General features: G+C 44.2%; 1 protein-coding gene across 1 annotated transcript in view; it reads left to right on the top strand.

Moving 5' to 3' along the window:
* Positions 1-23,506, top strand: part of LOC129697689 (dynein axonemal heavy chain 8-like) — a 474,747-nt gene that overhangs the window by 162,970 nt on the left and 288,271 nt on the right. The window contains exons 30-33 of the mRNA XM_055636398.1: positions 3,626-3,861; positions 12,171-12,275; positions 16,568-16,681; positions 20,288-20,350. Coding sequence (XP_055492373.1) covers positions 3,626-3,861; positions 12,171-12,275; positions 16,568-16,681; positions 20,288-20,350 — 518 coding nt within the window. The remainder of the gene's footprint in view (positions 1-3,625; positions 3,862-12,170; positions 12,276-16,567; positions 16,682-20,287; positions 20,351-23,506) is intronic.

Genomic DNA, 23,506 nt, shown 5'->3' on the forward strand with positions numbered 1-23,506 from the left:
TTTTATGTGGTGGGTGGGGGAAGGGGAAGGGGGAAACTTTATTTCCTGGTCCCTACCTGGTCGGAGAGGCAGATTCCCTCCGAGCTGCTTCTCCGCCCCCCCCTCCTCGCGGCCTACCATCAGACTGGAGCGGCGTTTCCTGTCGGGACTGGCTGGGACTACAGCTTCGGTGGTGGCACAGCGCAGGGACACCATCAAGGAGCGGGCGATGCGTTACCACGTTGCCGTGCCGTAAGCTCCGGAATGCTGTGACTGCCGACTTCAACATCCGAGGAGCTGTGGCTGCGGGTGTCCAGCCGTGGGCGGCGCTGGATTTAAAACACCGCAGAGCCTGGGATTCGAGATCGCCAGAGTCGGAGCTCCAGCCAGCGCGGCCTGAGGACTACGGGTGCCGCGGTCTCCGGGGAGGAAGCGGCCGCTCCAGACATTTCCAAGCCGCTGAGGATTGTTCACCCGATGCCGGAGTTCCATCTTCCCGGCAAGAGGGCCTAAAAACATCGGACTGGCTGCGGAGGCCACAATAGGCCCGACTATTGATGAACAGGGGATGGGGCTGGACTTTGCTGCCTTCCCCCACAGTGGGAACCGTTGTGGGGGAATGTTTTTATGTTTATTGTTAAATTCTTTAGTGTTGTGTCTTATCTTTATTCGTGTTCTGCAATGGCGTCAAATTTCACGACACCATTTGGTGTATGTGATAATAAATGTCCTTTGTACCTTTGTACCTTTGAAATTCCTCGTATGTTGCAAAACATACTTGGCAAATAAAGTATTATTGTGATTGTGATTGTGTCTTCAGACAGCTTGTTGCTGAATGACGGCATGGTGGCGCACCGGTAGAGTTGCTGCCTTGCAGTGCTCACAGCGCCAGAGACCCGGGTTCTATACCGACAACGGGTGCTGTCTGTGCGGAGTTTGTACATTCTCCCTCCCCGTGATCGCGTGGGTTTTCTTTGAGATCGGTTTCCTCCCACACTCCAAAGACGTACAGGTTTACAGGTTCATTGGCTTGGTATGTATGTAAATTTTCCCTGGTGTGTGTAGGATAGTGTTAATGTGCGGGAATCGCTGGGCGGCGTGGACTCTGTGGGCTGAAAGGCCTGTTTCCGCGTTGTATCTCCAAACTAAACTAAACTAAACTAAAAGGAGAAGGATGACAGTTCGAGGGACGATCAGATGGAGGCGATGGCCGCAACAGGCCTTGATGGCCGGCTGCAGCTGGGACTGTGAAATGGCACAAAAATCTGCTGACTATTGCATATTGACTCTGTCGGCTGTTTGTTTGCATTATGTGCTCACCGGGTATTGTTCATATGGCATTATCTCAATGATCTGCAGGCCAAAAAAAATACCCTGGCACGCGTGATAATAAAGAATCCATTGTACCATTGAAAGATTCCATTGAATGGACATAGTCTTTTTCCCAGGCTAGAGCAGTCTAACACCAGAGGGCTTAGATTTGAGGTGAAAGAGGAAAGATGTTAAGATGGCTGAGGGACAATGTATTTGCATAAATGTGCAACGATGCGCTAGAAGAAGTGGTAGAGGTAAGTACAATGACAACATTTGAAAGACTTTGGACCGGTTAATGGATAGGAAAGATTTGGAGGGACATGAGTTAAATGCAGGCAAATAGGACAAGCTGAGATAGACAACTTGATCAGCATGGACGATGTTGGAACAAAGGGCTGAAATGCTTCCATGTTGTGGAACACTCCATGACTTTGACTCTTCAGAGGAACTAGTGTTTGAAAGAATTAATTATCAGAACAGTAGCAAGGAAAACACCACAATCTATTATTATGGATCTAGTGAGGACACTTACAAATAGATTTTGCCAAAGTCAGCATCGATTTATGAGAAGAGAATCATATATGACAAATCTGGTTAAGATTTTTTTGAGGCTGTAAGGTGGGCAGTTGATGTGTATTCTGTTTTTCAGAAGGCTTTCAATGAGGTGTCATAGAAAAATAGAAACATAGCAAATAGGTGAAGGATATTCGGTCCTTCGAGCCAATATGATCATGGCTGATCATCCAAAATCAGTAACCTGTCCCTGCTTTCTCCCCATATCCCTAACATGTTAATAACACGTTATTAAAATTTGAGCATGATATGGATTGAGAAATAATGAGTGCACGAGTAGAAATAAATCATTTTTACGATACAATATGATACAGCTTTATTTATCTCGGAGGGACATTGGTCTGGCAACAGTCAAAGAATACGGTTACAAGACATTGAAAAGGTCATGTGCCTTATAATGATAATGACATTTTAGGTTGTGAGCCTGTTAATGGTGAGTCACTGCTGTGATTGCTGCGAGGGTCACATTATCTGCATAAATTATTTGCATGAGAGGGTCAAATATATCCAAATATGTTAGTGACAAAACTGGGTGGCAATATGTTGTGAGATGAAGCAATGAAGACAATGAAGACAAAGGCGGAATCAGCTAATCTAATATCGTACCTATATAATATCATTTTAAACATAGAAATACCCACAACAGATGGAATTAGAAGAGATTGGGAACAAGAATTAGCTATAAAAATTTCAAAAGAGAGCTGGGATAATCATTTACTACAGGTGCATAAATGTTCGATCAACGTACGACATACGCTCATCCAATTCAAAACATTACATAGACTATATTATTCAAAAACTAAATTAAATAAAATCTTCCCTAATGTTTCACAAATCTGTGATAAATGCCTGTGTCAAGAAGCTACCATAGCGCACTCTTTTGTTTTTTGTACAAAAATCCAAAAATTCTGGTATGAAATATTTGATATTTTTTCAAAATTAATCAAAATAAAACTGGTACCAAAACCAGAATGGATTATTTTTGGAATATCGGAAGGTAACCCTGAACTAAACGTGTTTCAGAAGAATTTATTTAATTACGGGCTAATAATGGGAAAAGAGCTTATACTTAAATTGTGGAAAAATGCGCCCACACCAACAAATAAAATGTGGATATCAAATATGTTTGAAACATTACATCTGGAAGAGATGAGATTCCTCTTAGCAGGTAAAGCAGACCAATTCCAAAATACATGGTCTATGTTTCTGGACCTATTACAAGTATGAGGTGCAATAGTAATTTTTAAAAACAAATAAATAAATAAATGGTATTAGGACCTGGTAACGGGAGGTAAAACAACAAAAATGTTATAATAGAGCGATTATTCCTATTTTCTTTTTCTTTCTTTTCTAGGGTCTACTTTCTCACTTTACTTCCTTCTCTAACTTCTTTTCTAAGGGGCTTTCTTTTCCCAACACTCTTGCACTTCACGACTCTTGCGCACTTTCTTTACTTTCTTTACTTCTATCTTTTTCTTAAAGCTCAAAAAAAAATGAAGCGGTACAAAAAATGTATTAAGATATATGTGTTGTGTAGTATTGTAATTTACCGTACTTCTAATAAAAATAAAATAAAAAAAATAAAAAAAATGTTGTGAGAATCTTGCAGAGCTATGTAGGCTCAGTGGATGAGGAGGTTGGGATTTCTGTGTAAACATTACAAAGATTTTGGACGACAGAAATCTTTGTTTTTATGTTAAATAAAAGACATGAGAAAATAACTTATTTTATTTCTTACCCATTTCCCATTCAATATTAGAACCCATTAAAATGGCTCTTCTGATAGAGGCCAAAGCGTGGAAAATGGTTCTTTGTCGATTGTTGAACGAACAGTACAAGGCAAAAATGTTGGAAATTACAGCATTTATCAGTGCACAAATGAAAAATTTAGCTCGACCAATTCAGGATTTGGATGACGTTAGATTTGCCATGGAATCGCTAACAGAAATACGAAATAATGAAATACAAATGGATATGACGTTGGCACCCATTGAGGTACGTGCCGTTCTGTTTTAATCATTTCTTCCAATATACGTTTTTATTCCTTTTAAAGTAGTCTTCAGATTTTTATTACCTATACTTGAATTCATCTAATTAATTTTCTCTATTAGCTTAGCTGTGTTCTCAACTGCAGAACGTGGCTTGAAAGATGCTTTTTCTGTACTAAGAGGCATGTTTTACTCCCTCTGCTCTGCAGAAATTAGGCAAATTGAAAGATATGCGCGATGGCAAAAGTTTTGAATGGTTTCTATTTAATGAGGGCAAATTGGTTGGGGATGAACTGGGACTACATCACAATAGGAGAGCACACACTGCCGGATTTGGGCAGTATAGAGTATAATCTTTGCAGGTCACAGCCAACTTGACCTTGAGGGCCAGGGGAGAAGTCCCTTAATCAACTGAAACTGCACCCATGGATTCAATCAACTCGGGTACTATTGGCTGTCAGTTGAAGTCTAAAGGGCCTGTCCCACTTACGCGACCTTTACAGGCGACTGCCTACACACGTCATAGGTCGCCCAAATTTTCAACATGTTGAAAATTCAGCGGCGACCAGAAAGATGCTACCACTCTTTGGAGACCTCCCACGACCATAGGCTGTATGGTGGTGAGAGGTCTCCTATGGTCGTGATAGGTCACCCGCAACATGTCGCCAGGGGTCGCCTGTATGGTCGTGAGAAGTCCCCTATGGTCATGAGAAGTCTCCTATGATCGTGAGAGGTCTCGAAAGAGTTGTAGCGTTTTTCTGTTCCCTGCTGACTTTTCAACATGTTGAAAATTTTGGCGACCACTGACGGGTGCCGACAGTTGCCTGTAAAGGTCGCGTAAGTGGGACAGGCCCTTTACTTGAGGTTATGACCCATTGCAGACGGAAAATGTTTTCCTGAATCTTTTTTTTTTTAAGGGCAGCAAAGCATGTGAAATCATGGAGATGTTTGGATGGGTGAAATGGAGTGAAAGATGCAGTGGGGAAGGACAGGATGATCAGAGGAACGTGATTGACCCCAAGCTCCACCTAGTCCCTCTTCATATTCTTGGCGGCATTGAGGTCAAACAAAATGCAGAAGGCTTGGTGATCCCTCAGATCCTGAGTGACTTGCCCCCAACCCAGTTCTGTACAGTTCAGAGGTACCAGATGAGATAGGACATGTTTGGAGGGATATGGGTCAATCACAGACAAGAGGGACTGGTGTAGATGGGAAATGTTGGCCGGTGTGGGCAAGCTGTGCTGGAGGGCCTGTTTCCACGCTGTATCACTCTATATCTCTATGAAAGTAGGAAATGGGAGGACCAAGTGGAAGGGTGAAGCACAAGATGAATAAGGGTTGGAGGAAGGGTGACTGAGTTGAGAGAAGGTGCGAGCGTTGCTGGGATGCTAAAAGAGATGGTGGATAAATGTGGGGTTTGCAAGGAAGAGTCAATGGGCTGGGACATATCTGCTGGAGACCACTTGTGAATATGTGAGTGTGTGTTCATTCTGAACGTGGAATGAAATGGATGATGCTCAGAATGTCTTACAGGCTGGGACTCACCAAATGTTCCCAGTCAGCACAGAACAACTGGCCTCAGACTAAGCTGAGGTATGGGGGTAGGGCCAGTTGGGGTCCCACCTGTTGAGTAATTCAGACATACTCACTGATCTGGTGTAACAGTATTTATTGAGTAACTCATATAACACACTACAGCATGTTGCTTCAACTGCTGTGGCAACATTGACTGACCGCCCATGTCGGGTTGCGATGATATCAAGTGTGGAAGTAGGCGGAGCTTATGATAACAAAGCATTACATTGGTTAGTAAGTAAAGTGACCAATCTACATCTTTCCTTGCAAGAATAAAAGTGAAACCCATCTCAATTAAAGCGATATATATGAATAAACACATCACTAGGTGTTGACTGAATAATACAGTAACCAAAAGGCTTATCGCGCATACAGGGAAGTACAGATGGTTCAAACCTAATCTCCGTATCTGAGGGGCGGCCTGCAAACCCGGCCCGCGCGCCTACGGTACAGATCCGTATCTCATCCCTTCACCGGCGAAATAACCGGGGAATTTTTATAGAATTTCGAGGATGTAACTAGCAGAGTGGATAAGGGAGAACCAGTGGAAGTGTTATATCTGGACTTTCAGAAGGCTTTCGACAAGGACCCACATAAGAGATTAGTATGCAAACTTAAAGCACACGGTATTGGGGGTTCAGTATTGATGTGGATAGAGAACTGGCTGGCGGACAGGAAACAAAGAGTAGGAGTAAACGGGTCCTTTTCAGAATGGCAGGCAGTGACTAGTGGGGTACCGCAAGGCTCATTGCTGGGACCCCAGCTATTTACAATATATATTAATGATTTGGATGAAGGAATTGAATGCAATATCTCCAAGTTTGTGGATGACACGAAGCTGGGGGGCAGTGTTAGCTGTGAGGAGGATGCTAGGAGGCTGCAAGGTGACTTGGATAGGCTGGGTGAGTGGGCAAATGCATGGCAGATGCAGTATAATGTGGATAAATATGAGGTTATCCACTTTGGTGGCAAGAACAGGAAAGTAGACTATTATCTGAATGGTGGCCGATTAGGAAAAGGGGAGATGCAACGAGACCTGGGTGTCATGGTACACCAGTCATTGAAAGTAGGCATGCAGGTGCAGCAGGCAGTGAAGATTGCGAATGGTATGTTGGCATTCATAGCAAAAGGATTTGATTATAGGAGCAGGGAGGTTCTCCTGCAGTTGTACAGGGCCTTGGTGAGACCACACCTGGAGTATTGTGTACAGTTTTGGTCTCCTAATCTGAGGAAAGAGATTCTTGCCATAGAGGGAGTACAGAGAAGGTTCACCAGACTGATTCCTGGGATAGCAGGGCTTTCATATGAAGAAAGACTGGATAGACTCGGCTTGTACTCGCTAGAATTTAGAAGATTGAGTGGGATCTTATAGAAACTTACAAAATTCTTAAGGGGTTGGACAGGCTAGATGCAGGAAGATTGTTCCCGATGTTGGGGAAGTCCCGAACAAGGGGTCACAATTTAAGGATAAGGGGGAAGTCTTTTAGGACCGAGATGAGAAAAACATTTTTCACACAGAGAGTGGTGAACCTGTGGAATTCTCTGCCACAGAAGGTAGTTGAGGTCAGTTCATTGGCTATATTTAAGAGGGAGTTAGATGTGGCCCTTGTGGCCAAAGGGATCAGGGGGTATGGAGAGAAGGCAGTTACAGGATACTGAGTTGGATGATCAGCCATGATCATATTGAATGGCGGTGCAGGCTCGAAGGGCCGAATGGCCTACTCCTGCACCTAATTTCTATGTTTCTATGGATCTATGCGACGGGCGCAATGGTGACTCAGGAGCAGAACACGGCGAGGCTGGCGAGCGGGACACCGAATGTGGTGGTGAGGGAGTTGGAGGCACCACCAATGCCTGGTCTGCAGCAGCAGGGTGTGAGGGAGGAGATAGTCCAACAGAGGATGGGTAGATCGGATGCGTTGCATCAGGATACAAGACAGCAGGACATGGTTCATTCACAGGAAGGAGATGTTGACGATTGCGTCTGTAGATCTCTCCGTCTGCACTCACCAGGTATGAGCGTGGCTCTTTTGCGGGACTGTGGATGTAACCCAAATGGCCACAGCACTTGTTGGTTTGAAGGCAAACAACTTGCCCATTGGAGAGAGGTTTAAGTGGTTTGCTGGACTTATCGAGAAATCGCTTTTGGGTATCGGGTTTCAGCTGGAGTTGTTTCTGTACAGCAGGTGGTGAATGAACCAGTTGCTGCAGCAGCTGCTGGGGCAAGGGCAGTGCAACACGGGTCTGTCGGGACATCAGGCATTGGGCAGGAGACCCCAGTATTGGGTCACGGGCGATGTTCCTTAAGTTGAGCAGGTTCAGGTAGACATCTGATTTGGGACGGTGTGAGCGCTCCATTAATTGTTTGGCGCTCCAGACAGCCCGTTCTGCAAGTCCGTTTGACTGTGGGAATTCAGGGCTGCTGGTGACATGGCGAAAATCCCATTGTTGAGCAAAGTTTTTGAAACACTGGCTAGCGGACTGACTGCCGTTATCTGACAAGAGGCGTGCAGGGGCACTGTGCACGGAGAAATGGCGCGACAGCTTTTGGATGACTGCATCGGATGTTATGCTTTGTTGCAGGTCAATTTTGAACCACCCCGAATACGAGTCAACGAGAACCAGATATTGTTTGCCACGCCACTTGAATATGTCGGTAGTGACTATGGACCAAGGCAGAGGAGGAACAGGGTGTGAGAGCAAGGGCTGCTTCTGTTGGTGTGGCGTCAGGCTATTGCAGACGGCGTAGGCTTGAACTTTCTCGCGCACAAACTCAGTCATCCTGGGCCAGTAAAACATGTTCTTTGCTCATAATGCTTCCACATGGGGGTGGCCCCTGTGGATGGCATCAAAGAATTTTTCCCGTAGAGCAGCTGGGATGACGGCTTTGTGGCCCTTGTTTATGACAGCGTCTTGCAGTACCATTTTGTCGCGAGCCAGGTAGTATGGGCGAATCGCAAGTGGGGCGTGATGTTGCTTTTCAGGCCAGTCACGCCAGATGACTGCGGACAGTAATCGTAGAGTTGTATCCGCAGCCGTGTGCTCTGCCAGGTTGCTTCGGCTTTCTGTACGTACGACACCATCATTACTGTGAACTGGTCTTTCTCAGACGGCTGTTGTTCGCAGGTTGTTCACCGGGCTCTTGATAGTGTGTCAGCCAGATGCATGTCCTTGCCCCGATTGTAGACTAGGGTAAAACCGAAGCACTGTAGCTGCATCATCATCAGTTGCAGGCGAGCAGGGGCGGCATGAATGGGTTTGTTCAGAATGGTGACCAGTGGCTGGTGGTCTGTTTCAACAGTCACAGACTTGCCAAAGATCAAGTCCTTAAATTTTGTGCAGGCAAAAACCACGGCAAGTAATTCCTTTTCGATCTAGGCGTATCGCTGTTCAGTCGCGGACAGGGTACAGGAGGCATAAGCAACAGGTCTGCAGTCTCCTTCGGCAGAAATCTGTGGCAAGCTGCTCCGAGTCCATATTGGGAGGCAACTCATGTGAGTGTCACCGGCAGGTTTAAATTGAAATAAGTAATGGTAGGACAACTGGACAATTGTAATTTAAAGATTTCGAAAGCTCTGTGGTGTTGTGGGTACCAAGACCATGCAGTGTCCTTGTGAGTCAGTTGTCGTAGGGGGGCAAATATTTAGTTGAGGTTAGGGATGAATTTCCCCGAGTAGTTAACCATTCCTAGGAATCTCTGCAAACTCGTAACGTCAGTGGGAGCTGGCATCTCGTTGATAGAAATGGTCTTGGGTGGTCTGAGGCCATCACTGGTGAAAACGTGTCCGACATAATGGACCTCCTTGACGCAAAATCTGCACTTCTGAGTGTTGAGCTTGAGATGGATGTCTTTAGCATGATCCAGTACTCTTTTCAAGTTAGCAGCATGTTCATCCACGTCGCGTCCAACAATGAGACTGTCGTTGACAATGATGGCGCAAGGATACCCCGCAAATAATTGTTCCATTGTACATTGGAATACCTCGCTGCCAGAGTTGATGCCAAAGGGCATCTGCAGAAATTTGTAGTGGCCAAAGGGAGTGCCGAATGTGATGAGGTTGGACGAGTTGGGGTCCAGCGGGATCTGCCAGAATGAACTTTTAGCATCCAGAACAGAAACACGGAGACACTGCCCAGCTGGGCGGCAAATTCCTGTGCGCATCGGGTAGTGCGGCCATTTGATCGCTGTGTTCGGGTCTCTGGGGTTGATACAGATTCGGATTTCTTTCTTGTTTTTCTTTGTTGCAACCACCATGGTGGAAACCTAGTCGGATGGATTGGTGACCGTGGCAATGACACCCAGGGACACCATCCGCTGGAGGTCATTGTGTACTCTGTCATGCATAGCATGCAGAATGCGGTGTGGTGCTCGAACCACAGGTAAGACATTTGTGTCGGTGATGATGTTGTATTTGATGGCTAGCTTCCCAAGCTTGTCATCAAATAGTTCCTTGTACTGGGAAAGTATCTGCCGGGTGGAACCCTCGGCCGGAGATATTTGATGGACGCAGGCCCAAAAGTTATCAGTCCTAGATCTTGGTATGCTTTAATGCCAAGCAGAGTTGCAACTTTCCCACGGACAATGAAAAATTTCAGCTTGTGAGCTTGTGACTCCAGGCGGCAGTTCAGCTTCTGCACGTGGGTGTACCTCCCCTCCTCCGTAGGCTAGCAAAGTGGCCGAATCCTCATTCTCCCACCCACTATTTCATGGCTTCTGAGCAGTCAGCTCAATGCACTGGAAAGGTACTGCCAAAGGCAAGCCCACAAAATGTTCCAAAGCCACTTGCAGGATTAATTAACCCCCCAATTTAGTCTGGTTATTCAATTTTCTCTTGGGCATCACCCTTTTATCCAACTCATGCTTTTCTCTCCCCCTCTCCCTTCTCAACGGTTTCTACCTTTCCCAAGGTCTGACAAAAGGTCAACAACTTGAAACATTCTTCAGAATGTCTGAAGAAGGGTTTCGACCCGAAACATTGCCTATTTCCTTTGCTCCATAGATGCTGCCTCACCCACTGAGTTTCTCCAGCATTTTTGTCTACCTTCGATTTTCCAGCACCTGCAGTTCCTTCTTAAACAACTTGAAACATTCACTCTATTTCCTCTCTCCATTGACACTCTCTACTCTCTGACCTGATGAGTACTTCCGGCCTGTTATGTTTTTTTTTTGAATATCCAGTATTTTCATACTTTTCAGTTATTTACCTTTCCCAGGCCAGTGACAACAGCATCAAAACACTAATTACAAACTCCATTGAATATAACTGTATTGCACCCGACAGCAGACTCCCAACTCAAACTGTGTAAGAAAGAACTGCAGATGCTGGTTTAAATCAAAAGTCGACTCAAAATGCTGCAGTAACTCAGCGGGTGAGGCAGCATCTCTGGAGAGAAGGAATGGGTGATGTTTTGGGTCCTCAATCCACTTTGAATCTTCTTTGGAGTGCAAGAGGATGAGGGGTGACCTTATTGAGGTGTATAGATGCACAGCGTCTCTTGCCCAGAGTAGGTGAATTGAGGACCAGTGGACATAGGTTTAAGGTGCAGGGGAAAAGATTTAATAGAAATGTGAGGGGTAACTTTTTCACACAATGCGTGGTGGGTGTATGGAACAATCTGCCAGAGGAGGTAGTTTCGGAAGGGGCTATCCCAACATTTAAGAAACAGTTAGACAGGTACACGGATTGGACAGGTTTGGAGAGATTTGGACCAAATGTGAGCAGGTGGGACGTGTAGCTGGGACATGTTGGCCAGGGTGGGCAAGTTAGGCTGAAGGGCTGTTTCTATACTGTTATACTCCATGACTCTATATTCAAGATTATTTGACAGATTTTTAGATATTTTTAAAAATCACCAGACTAAGTGCAGACCCGTTGGGTCTGCTCCCCCAATGCAATATTCCACCACTTACCCATTCCCCCAACGCAACCCATTCCCCCAATGCAATATTCCACCACTCACGAATAGCTAACATAGCTAACATTGATGCTGACAATCCTTCTCCATTGTCAGCATCATTCAAGATGAAACAATCCATTTGACCACAGTGTCTATGCCAGCCATTAAATTCCTATCTTTAATATTTCCCAGTACTTGGTCCATAGACCATCGAGTGCAACTAGATCCTTCACTTGGTGTGAAGACCAGATCAGCTCACAATACTCCCACTAAATTCCCTCATTCTCTTCCTCATTTAACCAGCTAAAAAGGCATTTTTTTGTTTTTTTAGTTTAGAGATACAGCACGGAAACAGGCCCTTCGGCCCACTGAGTCCGCACCTACCAGCGATCCCCACACAATAACACGGTCCTACACACACTAGAGACAATTTCCATGTATACCAAGCCAATTGACCTACTAACCAGTACGTCTTTGGAGTGTGGGAGGAAACTGAAGATCTCGGTGAAAACCCACGCGGTTCTAGGGGAGAACGTACAAACAGCACCCATAGTCAGGATCGAACCCGGGTCTCCAGCTCTGCAAGCTCTGTAAAGCAGCAACTCTACCGCTGCACCACCGTGCCTCCACCCTGCCTCAACTATTGTTGTATCAAGTGACCACCAGAATGGAAGTGGAGGACTTTATTTTATATTGCTACAATTTCAAAGGTGGCTCTAATACAATTGATGGGACATACCTAATATTTAATTACATACCTAATTAATTACTTTTACATCTGATTCATTTTAATGGCATAGGTACAAATCCCATTTGAGTAGAATTGTATTTATTTCCATATAGGAAGCATATAATATCCTGAGTAAGTACGAAGTTGGGATTTCAAAAGAGGAAGCAGAGGGAGCGGACACACTTCGATATTTCTTCAACAAACTGCAAGTTAAAGCTGTGAGTATTATCTTTATATGAGATATGAATCTAAATTAACGTACAGAAAGTGATGAAAGCATAAATGAAGCAAAGGCATGTACACTAATTGAGTTGATCAAACTAATTCAATGTTCACCCTTTACTCACTGGGGGATTATTTATCAAAACAGTGACTGCAATAATTTCCCCTCAATGCAGATGATGTAGTGGCGGCATAATCAGGGGATTTTAATAGGTGTTGTTGAGTGAATAGTCACAGAGAAATGGAATTGATGGGATTGCTCTCTGAGAGCAGCATAGATTCAATGGGTTAAATTGCCTCCAATGTCGTAAGAAAGCATGTGAAATTATATGGAATTTTCAGTGGTGGTAAGGCAACATATAGTGGGGTTGCTTTAGAGATTGAGTGAAGCAAGGTCTGGAAATCACTGTAGGAAGTGTGGGAGTAGCCTCATGATGTGTCCCTTAGAATATGTGAGGGGAAGCCAGTGAATGTGGTGAGGTCCCACATAAGAGATTGGAGGCTCGGTTAGAGCACACCAAATTGAGGATAATACACGGAAGATAGACAATAGACAATAGACACCAGGTGCAGGAGTAGGCCATTTGGCCCTTCGAGTCAGCACTGCCATTCAATGTGATTATGGCTGATCATCCCCATCAGTACCCCACTCCTGCCTTCTCCTCATATCACCCGACTACACTGTTTTTAAGAGCCCTATCTAGCTCTCTCTTGAAAGCATCCAGAGAACCGGCCTCCACCGCCCTCTGAGGCAGAGAATAGACACAAAAAGCTGGAGTAACTCAGGTGGGCGGCATCTCTGGAGAGAAGAAATGGGTGACATTTTCAGGTTGAGACCCTTCTGCAGACTGGTTAGGGGTTGGGCAAATGAGAGGTATAGACGATGAAGTAGAGAGATAACAATGAGGTCCTTGTATACAAACATTATGCAAAAAAGCAACAATGATAAAGGAAATAGGCCATTGTTAGCTGTTTGTTGGGTGAAAACAAGAAGCTGGTGCGACTTGGGTTGGGGAGGGATAGAGAGAGAGAGGAAATGCCGGAGCTAGCTGAAATTAGTGAAATCAATATTCATACCACTGGGCTGTGTGTATATACAGATATGATTTGGGAATTGGTTATCAGACCGAAAGCTAAGAATAAGATTGTATAGATTTTTCCCATCGGTGGGCTATGACAAGTGGGGCGCTGTCTGGATAATGCCCCACAGCTATTCACTATCAATACAAACAGTTTGGCCAAGAGGAGCAAATACTGTATTTTCAATTTTGATGATAAAATAGAGCAAACAGCAAGTAGGGTGGAGCATAAAAGCAATTTAGGAAGATATTGGGGACTGGGCAAGGATTGGTTGATACAATATAATGTGGAGAATATAAACGTATCCAGTTTGATGCACAGAAAAGCAGAGAATTTAGTAACTGGTGAGAGATGTTCAAATATAAATGCATTTGTGCATTGAAGGCTGGAGCAATAATAATAATTAAAAGGCATCTTGATAAGTATGCGTGTGCAGATGTGGTGAAGGTGTCGCTATTTAGAGCATACTGCACACCACTCTACACTGCGCACCTGTGGTCAAACTATGGAAAGACAAGTTTTTATATGTATTTTATGATATTTTTCAATATGCAATGCATTTTATTGTATTGTTGCCCCTTGTCTGGACATCGAGTCCGTAATAAAGATTATTATTATTATTATTACTTGAATGAGTCAGTCATTGAGGGATATGGCATTAATGCAGGTGAGAAGGTAGGCATGATGGTCGGCATAGACAGAGGGACGAAGGTACTGTGTCTATGCTGGATAACCCAAGACTAAATTTATCAATGTATTCAGAACATTGACTCCTTTCATCAGATTAATATTTTCAGATGTCCTTGAACCTGCAACTAACCCTCAATAAAGGTTTTCCACTGCATCCAACTAAAAATGATTGATTGTCAATCCAGTAGTCCCTGATTCTTCCCATTGACACCTCTATTGATGGATCACACAATTTAGCCCACTTTCATTTAAAATCCAAGCACCCAGCAACCTCAAGTGTCCAGAGTTAAGTATGTTTAATTGGCCTATACTTCGGGAATTAATACAACACAATAAGTAAATATACAATAATATAATATATATACAATAATACACTAAATGATTAGTTATTATGAGGTAACCAGATAATAATAGTGCAAGCCAAAGTATATAGTGCAACCTTTATAAAGTCTGTTCTTTTCTGGGGTAGGTCTCAACAATAGTTTCAACCAACACTTTACTTCCAAACTCAAGTCTGACCTCCAGACGTAATTACCTAAGTGCTTACATGAAGTTGGAAATGATCTAATCTTGCAGAAACCTTTAGTGGTTTGCTGTTATGCATTTCTGGCTTCCAGTTGCCAAAATAATGCAGAGCTGATATGTAGGAAGGAACTGCAGATGCCTGCACAAAAACTGAAGATAGATAAAAAAAAAAAAGCTGGAGTAACTCAGTGGGTCAGACAGCATCTCTGGAGAGAAGAAATAGGTGACGTTTTGTATTGAGACTCTTCTTTAAGACTGAAGAAGGGTCTCGACCTGAAACGTCACCTATTCCTTTTATCCAGAGATGCTGCCTGACCCGCTGAGTTACTCCAGCTTTTTGTGTCTATCTTCTGAGCCACAGATATGTGTGCATTTATCATTGGTTTCTTTGATGGATCCCACTAGCCACGTATCAATGATGCACTACTTTGCAACAATCACGGCTTCAACTTGGCAAATATGACTATCACAATGCCACTGGGCAATGTCCAGTTAGCTGTTGCAATGCTTTTATTTTGCTTTAATCTGCCTTGCCTTCAATATTTCTGTCACAATGACATATTAAAGAGAGGCTCTTTGGAGACAAGGAATATTTTCTCAACACCAGGCATTTAACCCACATTAAAAAGTAGAGAGTGCCTGCAACAAGAGCTTCATGACTTTACCAAAGAGTAAATTCATCAACCAGATTGTCCTACCTTCATGACATCCACCAATCTCTGGAAGTCTTCCACCTCTGGATCAGACCACAAAATCTATCCTATTTCAGAAATTCAATCAGCACCAGTTAACTTTATCTGGTGCTTGCTGCTGATGAAACCAAGACCGAGGTATGCAAGATGATATGCAATAACAATGGTGTTATCACAGGGTTAATGATTCTTGTGTCATTATGTCAATTACCTGTATAATAATTACGTTTCCCATCCCTGTCCAATCTCTGTGTACTTTCTCAGTGTACTACTACTATACACCTGTACTGTATCTGAGATGCTTATCTAAGATGTATATCTAAATGTTTATCTATAGTGATACTTGTACTGAACTGTATGCAAACACGAATTTCACTGTCCCTTGGTACATATGACAACTAAAGTACCGTTGAATAAAGCATCATTTAGATGCCTTTCAACTTTTATAGTTTGGGATGGAATTTTGCTTTGACTGGCTTGCGCTAAACATGCAATATGCTATTTCCATACATGGAACTATGTTACAGAAAGTAATTCCGTTTGGTAAACAATTTCTCCCTCTCCCATTCCCACACTTCCCTTTCTGTCCTGGGCCTCCTCCATTGTCAGAGTGAAGCCCAGCACAAATTGGAGGAACAGCACCTCATATTTCGCTTTGGCAGTTTACACCCCAGCGGTATGAACATTGACTTCTCTAACTTCAAGTAACCTTTGCTTTCCTCTCTCTCTCCATCACCTCCCCCTTCCTAGTTCTCCGACCAGTCTGACTGTCCCCAATTACATTTTATCTCTGTTTGTTTTGTTGTCACTTTCTCAAACTAAAAATGATCTATTCTACATTTTCCTTGATCTCCACCCCCTTTCGATGTCTCATTCTCACACCTTACACTTAGTTATTTCCATCTCCTTCTCCCCTGACTCTCAGTCTGAAGAAGAATCTCAACCCGAAATGTTACCCATTCTTTCTATCCAGAGATGCTGCCTGGTCCCGCCGAAGTACTAAACCATCTTGTGTCCATCTTAAGCCAATATCTGCAGTTCCTTCCTACACAGTCCTTTTGACTTTAGTGGAACTGTGTTTCGGAAGCAGAATACAACGCACAGTTGCTGTCATGTTATGTTGTTATTGCAGGCAATTTGGAAAGAAAATCCTGCTTGGCCTCACTGACTTCTACAATTTTCCTTGTTTGATTTTGACCAGTGAGATCAAATTATGAATTATAACTCAAAGATGTCGTAAGTACTAGCTGTATAATGGCAATAGTAGTCTTATCCTGTGGTATAATTGCTTGTTCAAACAGAGGAATGTACAGAATGAATTGGTACAAGTCCAACCCAAATTTAAAGCTAACCTGCTGGAGTCCGTGGAAATTTTCCAGAAGGAAGTGCTCAAATATGGACGACAGTATGAAAAGGTAATCATTTATGAGGAGGTTTTAGTATATTTAGTCAACTCAATTTAGAGGTCAGTAAAAGATCAATATATAGTCTCAAGTTTTGAAATCTGGCATAAATCTTGCACATGGAATAACTGGCAAGATAGATCTACATCGCTCCTTCTTGAATTTAGCAATAATGTATAAATCCACTGTTTGCTTAAGTGGTTGAATGGAAAGATTCACCAAAAATAGTGAAGAAAATAATTACCAGTTCGCTGTTAATAATAATAATACATTTTATTACCAGTTCGCTGTTAATAATAATAATACATTTTATTTTTGGGCCCCTTTCAAGAGTCTCAAGGACACACAATGCTGTTGCATTGATTACTTCAGTTTAGTTTGAGTTTAATTTAGTGATACCTGTACTTAGAGATTACATAAAATCAGAAAATGAAACGGTGTACAGAAACATAGGCTGCTATAGGAGACAAAAGTAAGGATTGCTCGGGGCCCTGATGGACATTTTTAAGTCTTTACTGATCACAGATGAGATGCTGAATGAGAAAAGACAGCACACATAGCACCTTTGTACTATGTGATACTTTTGGACTCAGCAATGGATCTCTCAGATGCTAAGGATGTATTCCAATTTACCTCTCCACAGACCTTGCATTTTTTTAATCTGCACTGTGTCTGTAGTTGTAATAATATATTCTGTACTGAGTTTTGCACTACGTGTTGTGCTCATACATGGTATGATTCACCTGGAGAGTGCGCAAGATATTTTGTCATCAATTGGAAATAAACCAATACCAATACCAGAAGGACTGCTGGGATAAGACAGATAATGTTTACCTGTCCAACACTAGTGGCAGAGAACTTATTGGAAAGGATTATGAAAGATTGGATTATTCTATAGTTGGAAGGGTATGTTCATACAGTAAGTTATAGGAGCAGAATTAAGCCATTTGGCCCATTGAGTCTGCTCCACCATTCAATCATGGCTGATCTATTACCCCCTCCCAACCCCATTCTCCCCATAACTCCCACATCCACATACTAATCAGGAATTTGCAATCTCCGCCTTAAAAATACCCAATAACTAGGTATGTTACAAAACCTACCTGAATCGTGGCTGAGCATCTGCCCTACCCCGTGTGCGCGATTTTGGCGCTGTTTAGAGGGGGCGGGTTTAAAACGTGATTTTTACTAGGCTGTTGCAATCGAAAATGTTCAGCCTAGTAAATCATTAACGGAAAATCGCTGAAAAGACCCCGTCGCAAAAGGTATTAGTTTTTATGGCCTTGTATAATAGTTATAGTAGTTTAAAAATCACTCTCTCAACCCGCAACCTCTCGCAGCCCCAGGGTTTTATAAAGCAAACAATTAAAGGTATGTACCTTATTTTTACATTAAATGGGGCTTGTATATAACCCTGTTATTAAAGTTTTCTATAGCGAGTAGTTCATTTTGGGCTCTTTATATCCCGCAGTATTTTTCTGGGCATTTGAGGCACAAATCCACTGCAATGTGAACGTTCTAAACCAGCGCGTTCACAGGAACCCACTAGAAAGCCGATTTAAAATTGACTTTAATTTACAGCAATTGAACACTAAATTCCTTCCATTTGGCCTGTAAATTGATGTAAATGAGATTTAAAAATCATGTTTTATTGTGAATTATTTGTGAATATTATTTGGACACTTGGGCTATTTAAAAATGTTAATCATTTATTAAGAAATGGATAGATGTTTAGATCTAGTAATTGAAGTTTGAAATTAGCTACAATTGGGTAACTAACTAATTATATGCTTTAATTTCAGGTCATCCAAGTAAGATTATTTTATATTTGTTTCAGAATGCTTCAATCTATGATAACTGAAAATTTCATTCAGTTCTCTTAATTTTTAAGAAGGTTATGGGCTTTTGACTGTCCATGATCACAGCTTTTTTGTTATGTCCATAGAAAATCAATAGGGAACAAGATGCTAATTTCCGAGTATGAATATGGCCATAACTTTTTTATTACTTGAGATATGAAAGTGAATTAGGTGTCAAATTAAACTTATTGTTATGCTTTATCTGATGGGATAAATTGCAGACTTGATTTTTTAAATCTCAAAATTTTGTAACATTGCTACAATAACTTGTCCAATACCCTACCCTAGTCCTCACCTTCCATCCTACCAGCCGTCACATACAACAAATAATCCTCCGACATTTTCGCCACCTCCAACGTGATCCCACCACTAGCCACATCTTCCCATCTCCTCCCCTGTCGGCTTTCCACAGAGACCGCTCCCTCCGTAACTCCCTGGTCAATTCGTCCCTTCCCACCCGAACCACCCCCTCTCCTGCCACTTTCCCTGCAACCGCAGGAAATGCTACACTTGTCGCTTTACCTCCCCACTTGCCTGCATTCAAGGACACAAGCAGTCGTTCCAGGTACGGCAGAGGTTCACCTGCACCTCCTCATCTATTGCATCCGCTGCTCTAGATGTCAGCTGCTCTACATCGGTAAGACCAAGCGTAGGCTTGACGATTGCTTCGCCGAACACCTCTGCTCAGTTTGCAATAACCAACCTGATCCCCCGGTGGCTCAGCACTTCAACTCCCCCTCCCATTCCGAATCCGACCTTTCTGTCCTGGGCCTCCTCCATGGTCAGAGTGAGGACCACCATAAATTGGAGGAGCAACACCTCATATTTCGCTTGGGTAGTTTGCACCCCAGCGGTATGAACACTGACTTCGCTAAATTCAGGTAGTCCCTACTTTCTGCTCCCCTTCTCAGCTCTCCCTCAGCCCACTGGCTCCTCCTCTTCCTTTCTACTTCCCCCATCCTTACATCAATCTGTAGAAGTGTTTTGACCCAAAACGTTGCCTATTTCCTTTGCTCCATAGATGCTGCCTCACCCGCTGAGTTTCTCCAGCATTTTTGCCTACCTAATGACTTGGCCTGATATGGATTGATCCCTGATATAGATTGATCAGCGATAGTCAGCACAGTGGTGCAACTGTTAAAATTCCTGCCCCCAGAGACCCGGGCTTAATCCTGACCTCGGATGCTATCTATGTGCCGTTTGCATTGTTTCCCTGTGACTGCATGGGTGTCTTCCAAGTGTTCCAGTTTCTTACAACATCCCAAAGACATGTGTGTTTGTAGATTAATTGATCTCTGTAAATTGCCCCTAGTGTGTAGGGAGTGGATACGAAAGTGGGATAACATAGAACTCGTGTGAACGGGTGATTGATAGTCGGTATGGACTTGGTTGGCCGAAGAGCCTGTTTCTCTGCTGTATCTTTCAATCAATTGAAGATTTGTTGGTGGCAGAAGATCCTATTTGACTAATTTAACTGAAATTTTTGACAGTTACAGGGAGAACGTGCAAACTCCACACCGACAGCACCAGAGATCAGGATTGAACCTGGGTCTGTGGCGCTGTGTGGCAATAGTTTTTCTAGCTGTGCCACTGTGCCACCCAAGAGAGTGTGTTTTAAGAGCAGATTGGCTTATGTAATTCTAATGTCTAATTAGTTTAAGTTCCTTGATTACTGTTTTGAGTTCTATTGAGAGGTATAAATAATCCTATGAATATAAAGTAGGTAATTCTTTGAACATTTCTCATTTTGTTACTTTAGGAAGGCCCTATGGTTCCAGGTATTCTACCGGTAGAAGCCAGTACCAGATTACAAATTTTTCAGGTGACAGTTGAAGATGATAGTATAAGAATAATTACACACTATGAAAGACTCCAGTAATTATTAGACTGCTAGATTTTTTTCTTGTACAGAATAATCTTCCAATATTTTCTGTTATAAGGTCATGTCATAATTGATAGGAGCAGAATTAGGCCATTTGGCCCATTGTCTCCTCCGCCATTCAATCATCTCTCCCTCCCTTCCCCAATCTCCTGCCTTCTCCCCATAACCTGTACTAATCACAAATCTATCTATCTCTGCCTGAAAAATATCCATTGACTTGGCCTCCACAGCCTTCTGTGGCAAAGAATTCCACAGATTCACCAACCTCTGACTAAAGAAATTCTTCCTCAAGGAACGTCCTTTAATTCTGGGGCTATAACCTCTAATTCTAGTGGAAACATCTTCTCCACATCCACTCTATCCAAGCTTTCACTATTCTGTACGTTTCAATGAAGTCCCCTCACACTCCGCTCTGGACCACTTGGATAACAAAAACTCATATGTCAGGCTGTTATTCATCGATTACAGCTCGGCATTTAACACAATCATCCCCTCCAAGCTGGTTACCAAACTCGCAAAATTGGGTCACTGCGCATCCCTCTGCAACTGGATCCTCGACTTCCTCATTCACAGACCACAGTCTGTTCGTATTGGTGGAAATGTGTCAGCCTCGATAACAATCAGCAAGGGAGCACCTCAAGGCTGCGTGCTCAGCCCCGGGCTGTACTCACTCTATACTCATGACTGCGTAACCGGTCACAGTGCGAACTCCATCATCAAGTTCGCTGACGACACCACTGTTGTGGGACGTATCACTGATGGGGATGAGTCAGAATATAGAAGGGAGATCGAGCAACTGTCCATATGGTGCCAGCACAATAACCTGGCCCTCAACACCAGCAAAACCAAGGAACTGATTGTGGACTTTGGAAGGAGTAGGATGGGGACCCACAGCCCCGTTTATATCAATGGGTCGATGGTCGAAAGGGCCAAGAGCTTCAAATTCCTGGGCGTGCTCATCTCTGAATTTCCTGGTCCGAGAACATTAATGCAATTATCAAGAAAGCTCATCAGCTCCTCTACTTCCTGAGAAGATTACGGTTTGTCAAGGAGGACTCTCTCTAACTTCTACAGGTGCACAGTAGACAGCATGCTGACCGGTTGCATCGTGGCTTGGTTCTGAAACTTGAGAGAAAAAGACTACAAAGAGTAGTAAACACTGCCCAGTCCATCATCGGCTCTGACCTTCCTTCCATCGAGGGGATTTATCACAGTCGCTGCCTGAAAAAGGCTGGCAGTATTATCAAAGACCCACACCATCCTGGCCACACACTCATCTCCCTGCTACCTTCAGGTAGAAGGTACAGGAGCCTGAAGACTGCAACAACCAGGTTCAGGAATAGCTACTTCCCCACAGTCATCAGGCTATTAAACCTGGCTCGGACAAAACTCTGATTATTAATAACCCATTATCTGTTATTTGCACTTTATCAGTTTATTTATTCATGTGTGTATATATTTATATTATGGTACTAGACCAAGTGCAGACCCGTTGGGTCTGCTCCCCCAACGTGCGGTCCCCATAACCTCCCTATTCACTGAAGCATAGCCCCCAACTTGCAGTCACATCTAGAGGGGGAGGGGGGGGGGGGGGGGGGGATGGAGGAGTGTGAGGGCAGAGAGAGAAGGAGCAGAGACAGAGAGGGAGACAGAAACACAGAGAGAGGGGCAAGAGGGATAGGGGGGGTGGAGAGGATGAGAAGAGGGAGGGTGAGTGAGGGGGGGAAAGGTGGGGGAGGAGGGGAGGAGAGAGAGAGGGGGGTGAGAGTGAGGTGGAAAGATAGGGGGTGCTGAGAGGGGGGTGAGGGGGGAGAGGTGGGGAGCAGGGAGGGGGAGGAGAGGGGTGGAGGGAAGAGGGTAGGGGCTGGGGAGGGGAGGGGATTTAGGGGAGGGAGGGAGGGGAGGGGAGGGAGGGAGAGTGAGAGAGAGAGGGGGGGAGAGGGGGAAAGAGGGAGGAGAGAGGGTGTGCTGAGAGGGGGGTGAGGTGAGGGGAGAGGTGGGGAGAGGTGGGGAGCAGGGAGGGGGGGGGAGGGGAGGGTGGAGGCAAGAGGGTAGGGGTGTGTGGAGGGGAGGGGGGTTTAGGGGAGGGACGGTGGGGGAGGGGACGGAGGGGAGGAGAGGGAGAAAGGGAGGGGGGAGAGAGAGGGAGGGAGAGAGGGAGGGAGGGGGGGAGAGGGGGGAGAGTAGAGGAGAGGGGGAGGGAGAGGAGAGGGGGGGTAGAGGAGAGGGGGGGTAGAGGAGGAGAGGGGGGAGGGTAGGGGTTAGAGGAGGGGAGGAGGGGGAAGGGGGTGTGGGAGGTGAGGGGTGGGGGGGGGGGAGGGGGGGGGAGGGGGGGAGGGAAGAGGGGGGGGGGGGGGGGGGGGGGGGTGGAGAAAGACAAGGAGAGACAGAGGGGAGAGGAGTGCTGGGGAGATTGTGAGAGGGGTGGGTGGGGAGAGGAGGGGATGGGGAGAGAGAGGTGGGGAGAGCAAGGAGGGGAGAGAGAGAGGGAGGGAGAGAGAGAGAGAGGTGGGGAGAGAGAGGAGGGGAGAGAGGGATAGGGAGAGAGAGAGGTGGGGAGAGAGAGGATGGGAGAGAGAGAGGGTGCCTTTTTATTTCATGAATATACTATTTTTTTCATGCCACAACAGCCAACTACACAATTTCCATATATCCCACCATTTTCCAGATTGTCACCTACTCATGTAACCTACCCATATCCTTTAGAAATCACATTCAGATTGACTGCATCTGATGTTCAATAATTTCCTGTTGTAGCTTCCTTGTATTCATATACTAATCTACTTTGAGCAAAGAACAAATTCCTAGGAGAACTCAACAGTTTCAGGTCATGAAGAAGAGCCTTGACCGAAATGTCATTCCTTTATTTTATTCTATCGATGCTGCCTGACTCACTGATATCCTGCAGCACTTTGTTTTTGCTCAAGATCCTAGCATCTGCAGTCTACCGTTTCCACAATAAATGATCGTACCAATCCTACCAATCTACAGTATATCACCAGCAAATTTAGAAACTGCACTTATGGCAATTTCAATCAAATGATTTACACAAACCATTAAACGTTCTGCATAAAGATTTTTGTTATTGTGCTTTAT

The sequence above is a fragment of the Leucoraja erinacea genome, chromosome 5, assembly GCF_028641065.1.
Source record: "Leucoraja erinacea ecotype New England chromosome 5, Leri_hhj_1, whole genome shotgun sequence".
NCBI classification, from domain to species: domain Eukaryota; kingdom Metazoa; phylum Chordata; class Chondrichthyes; order Rajiformes; family Rajidae; genus Leucoraja; species Leucoraja erinaceus.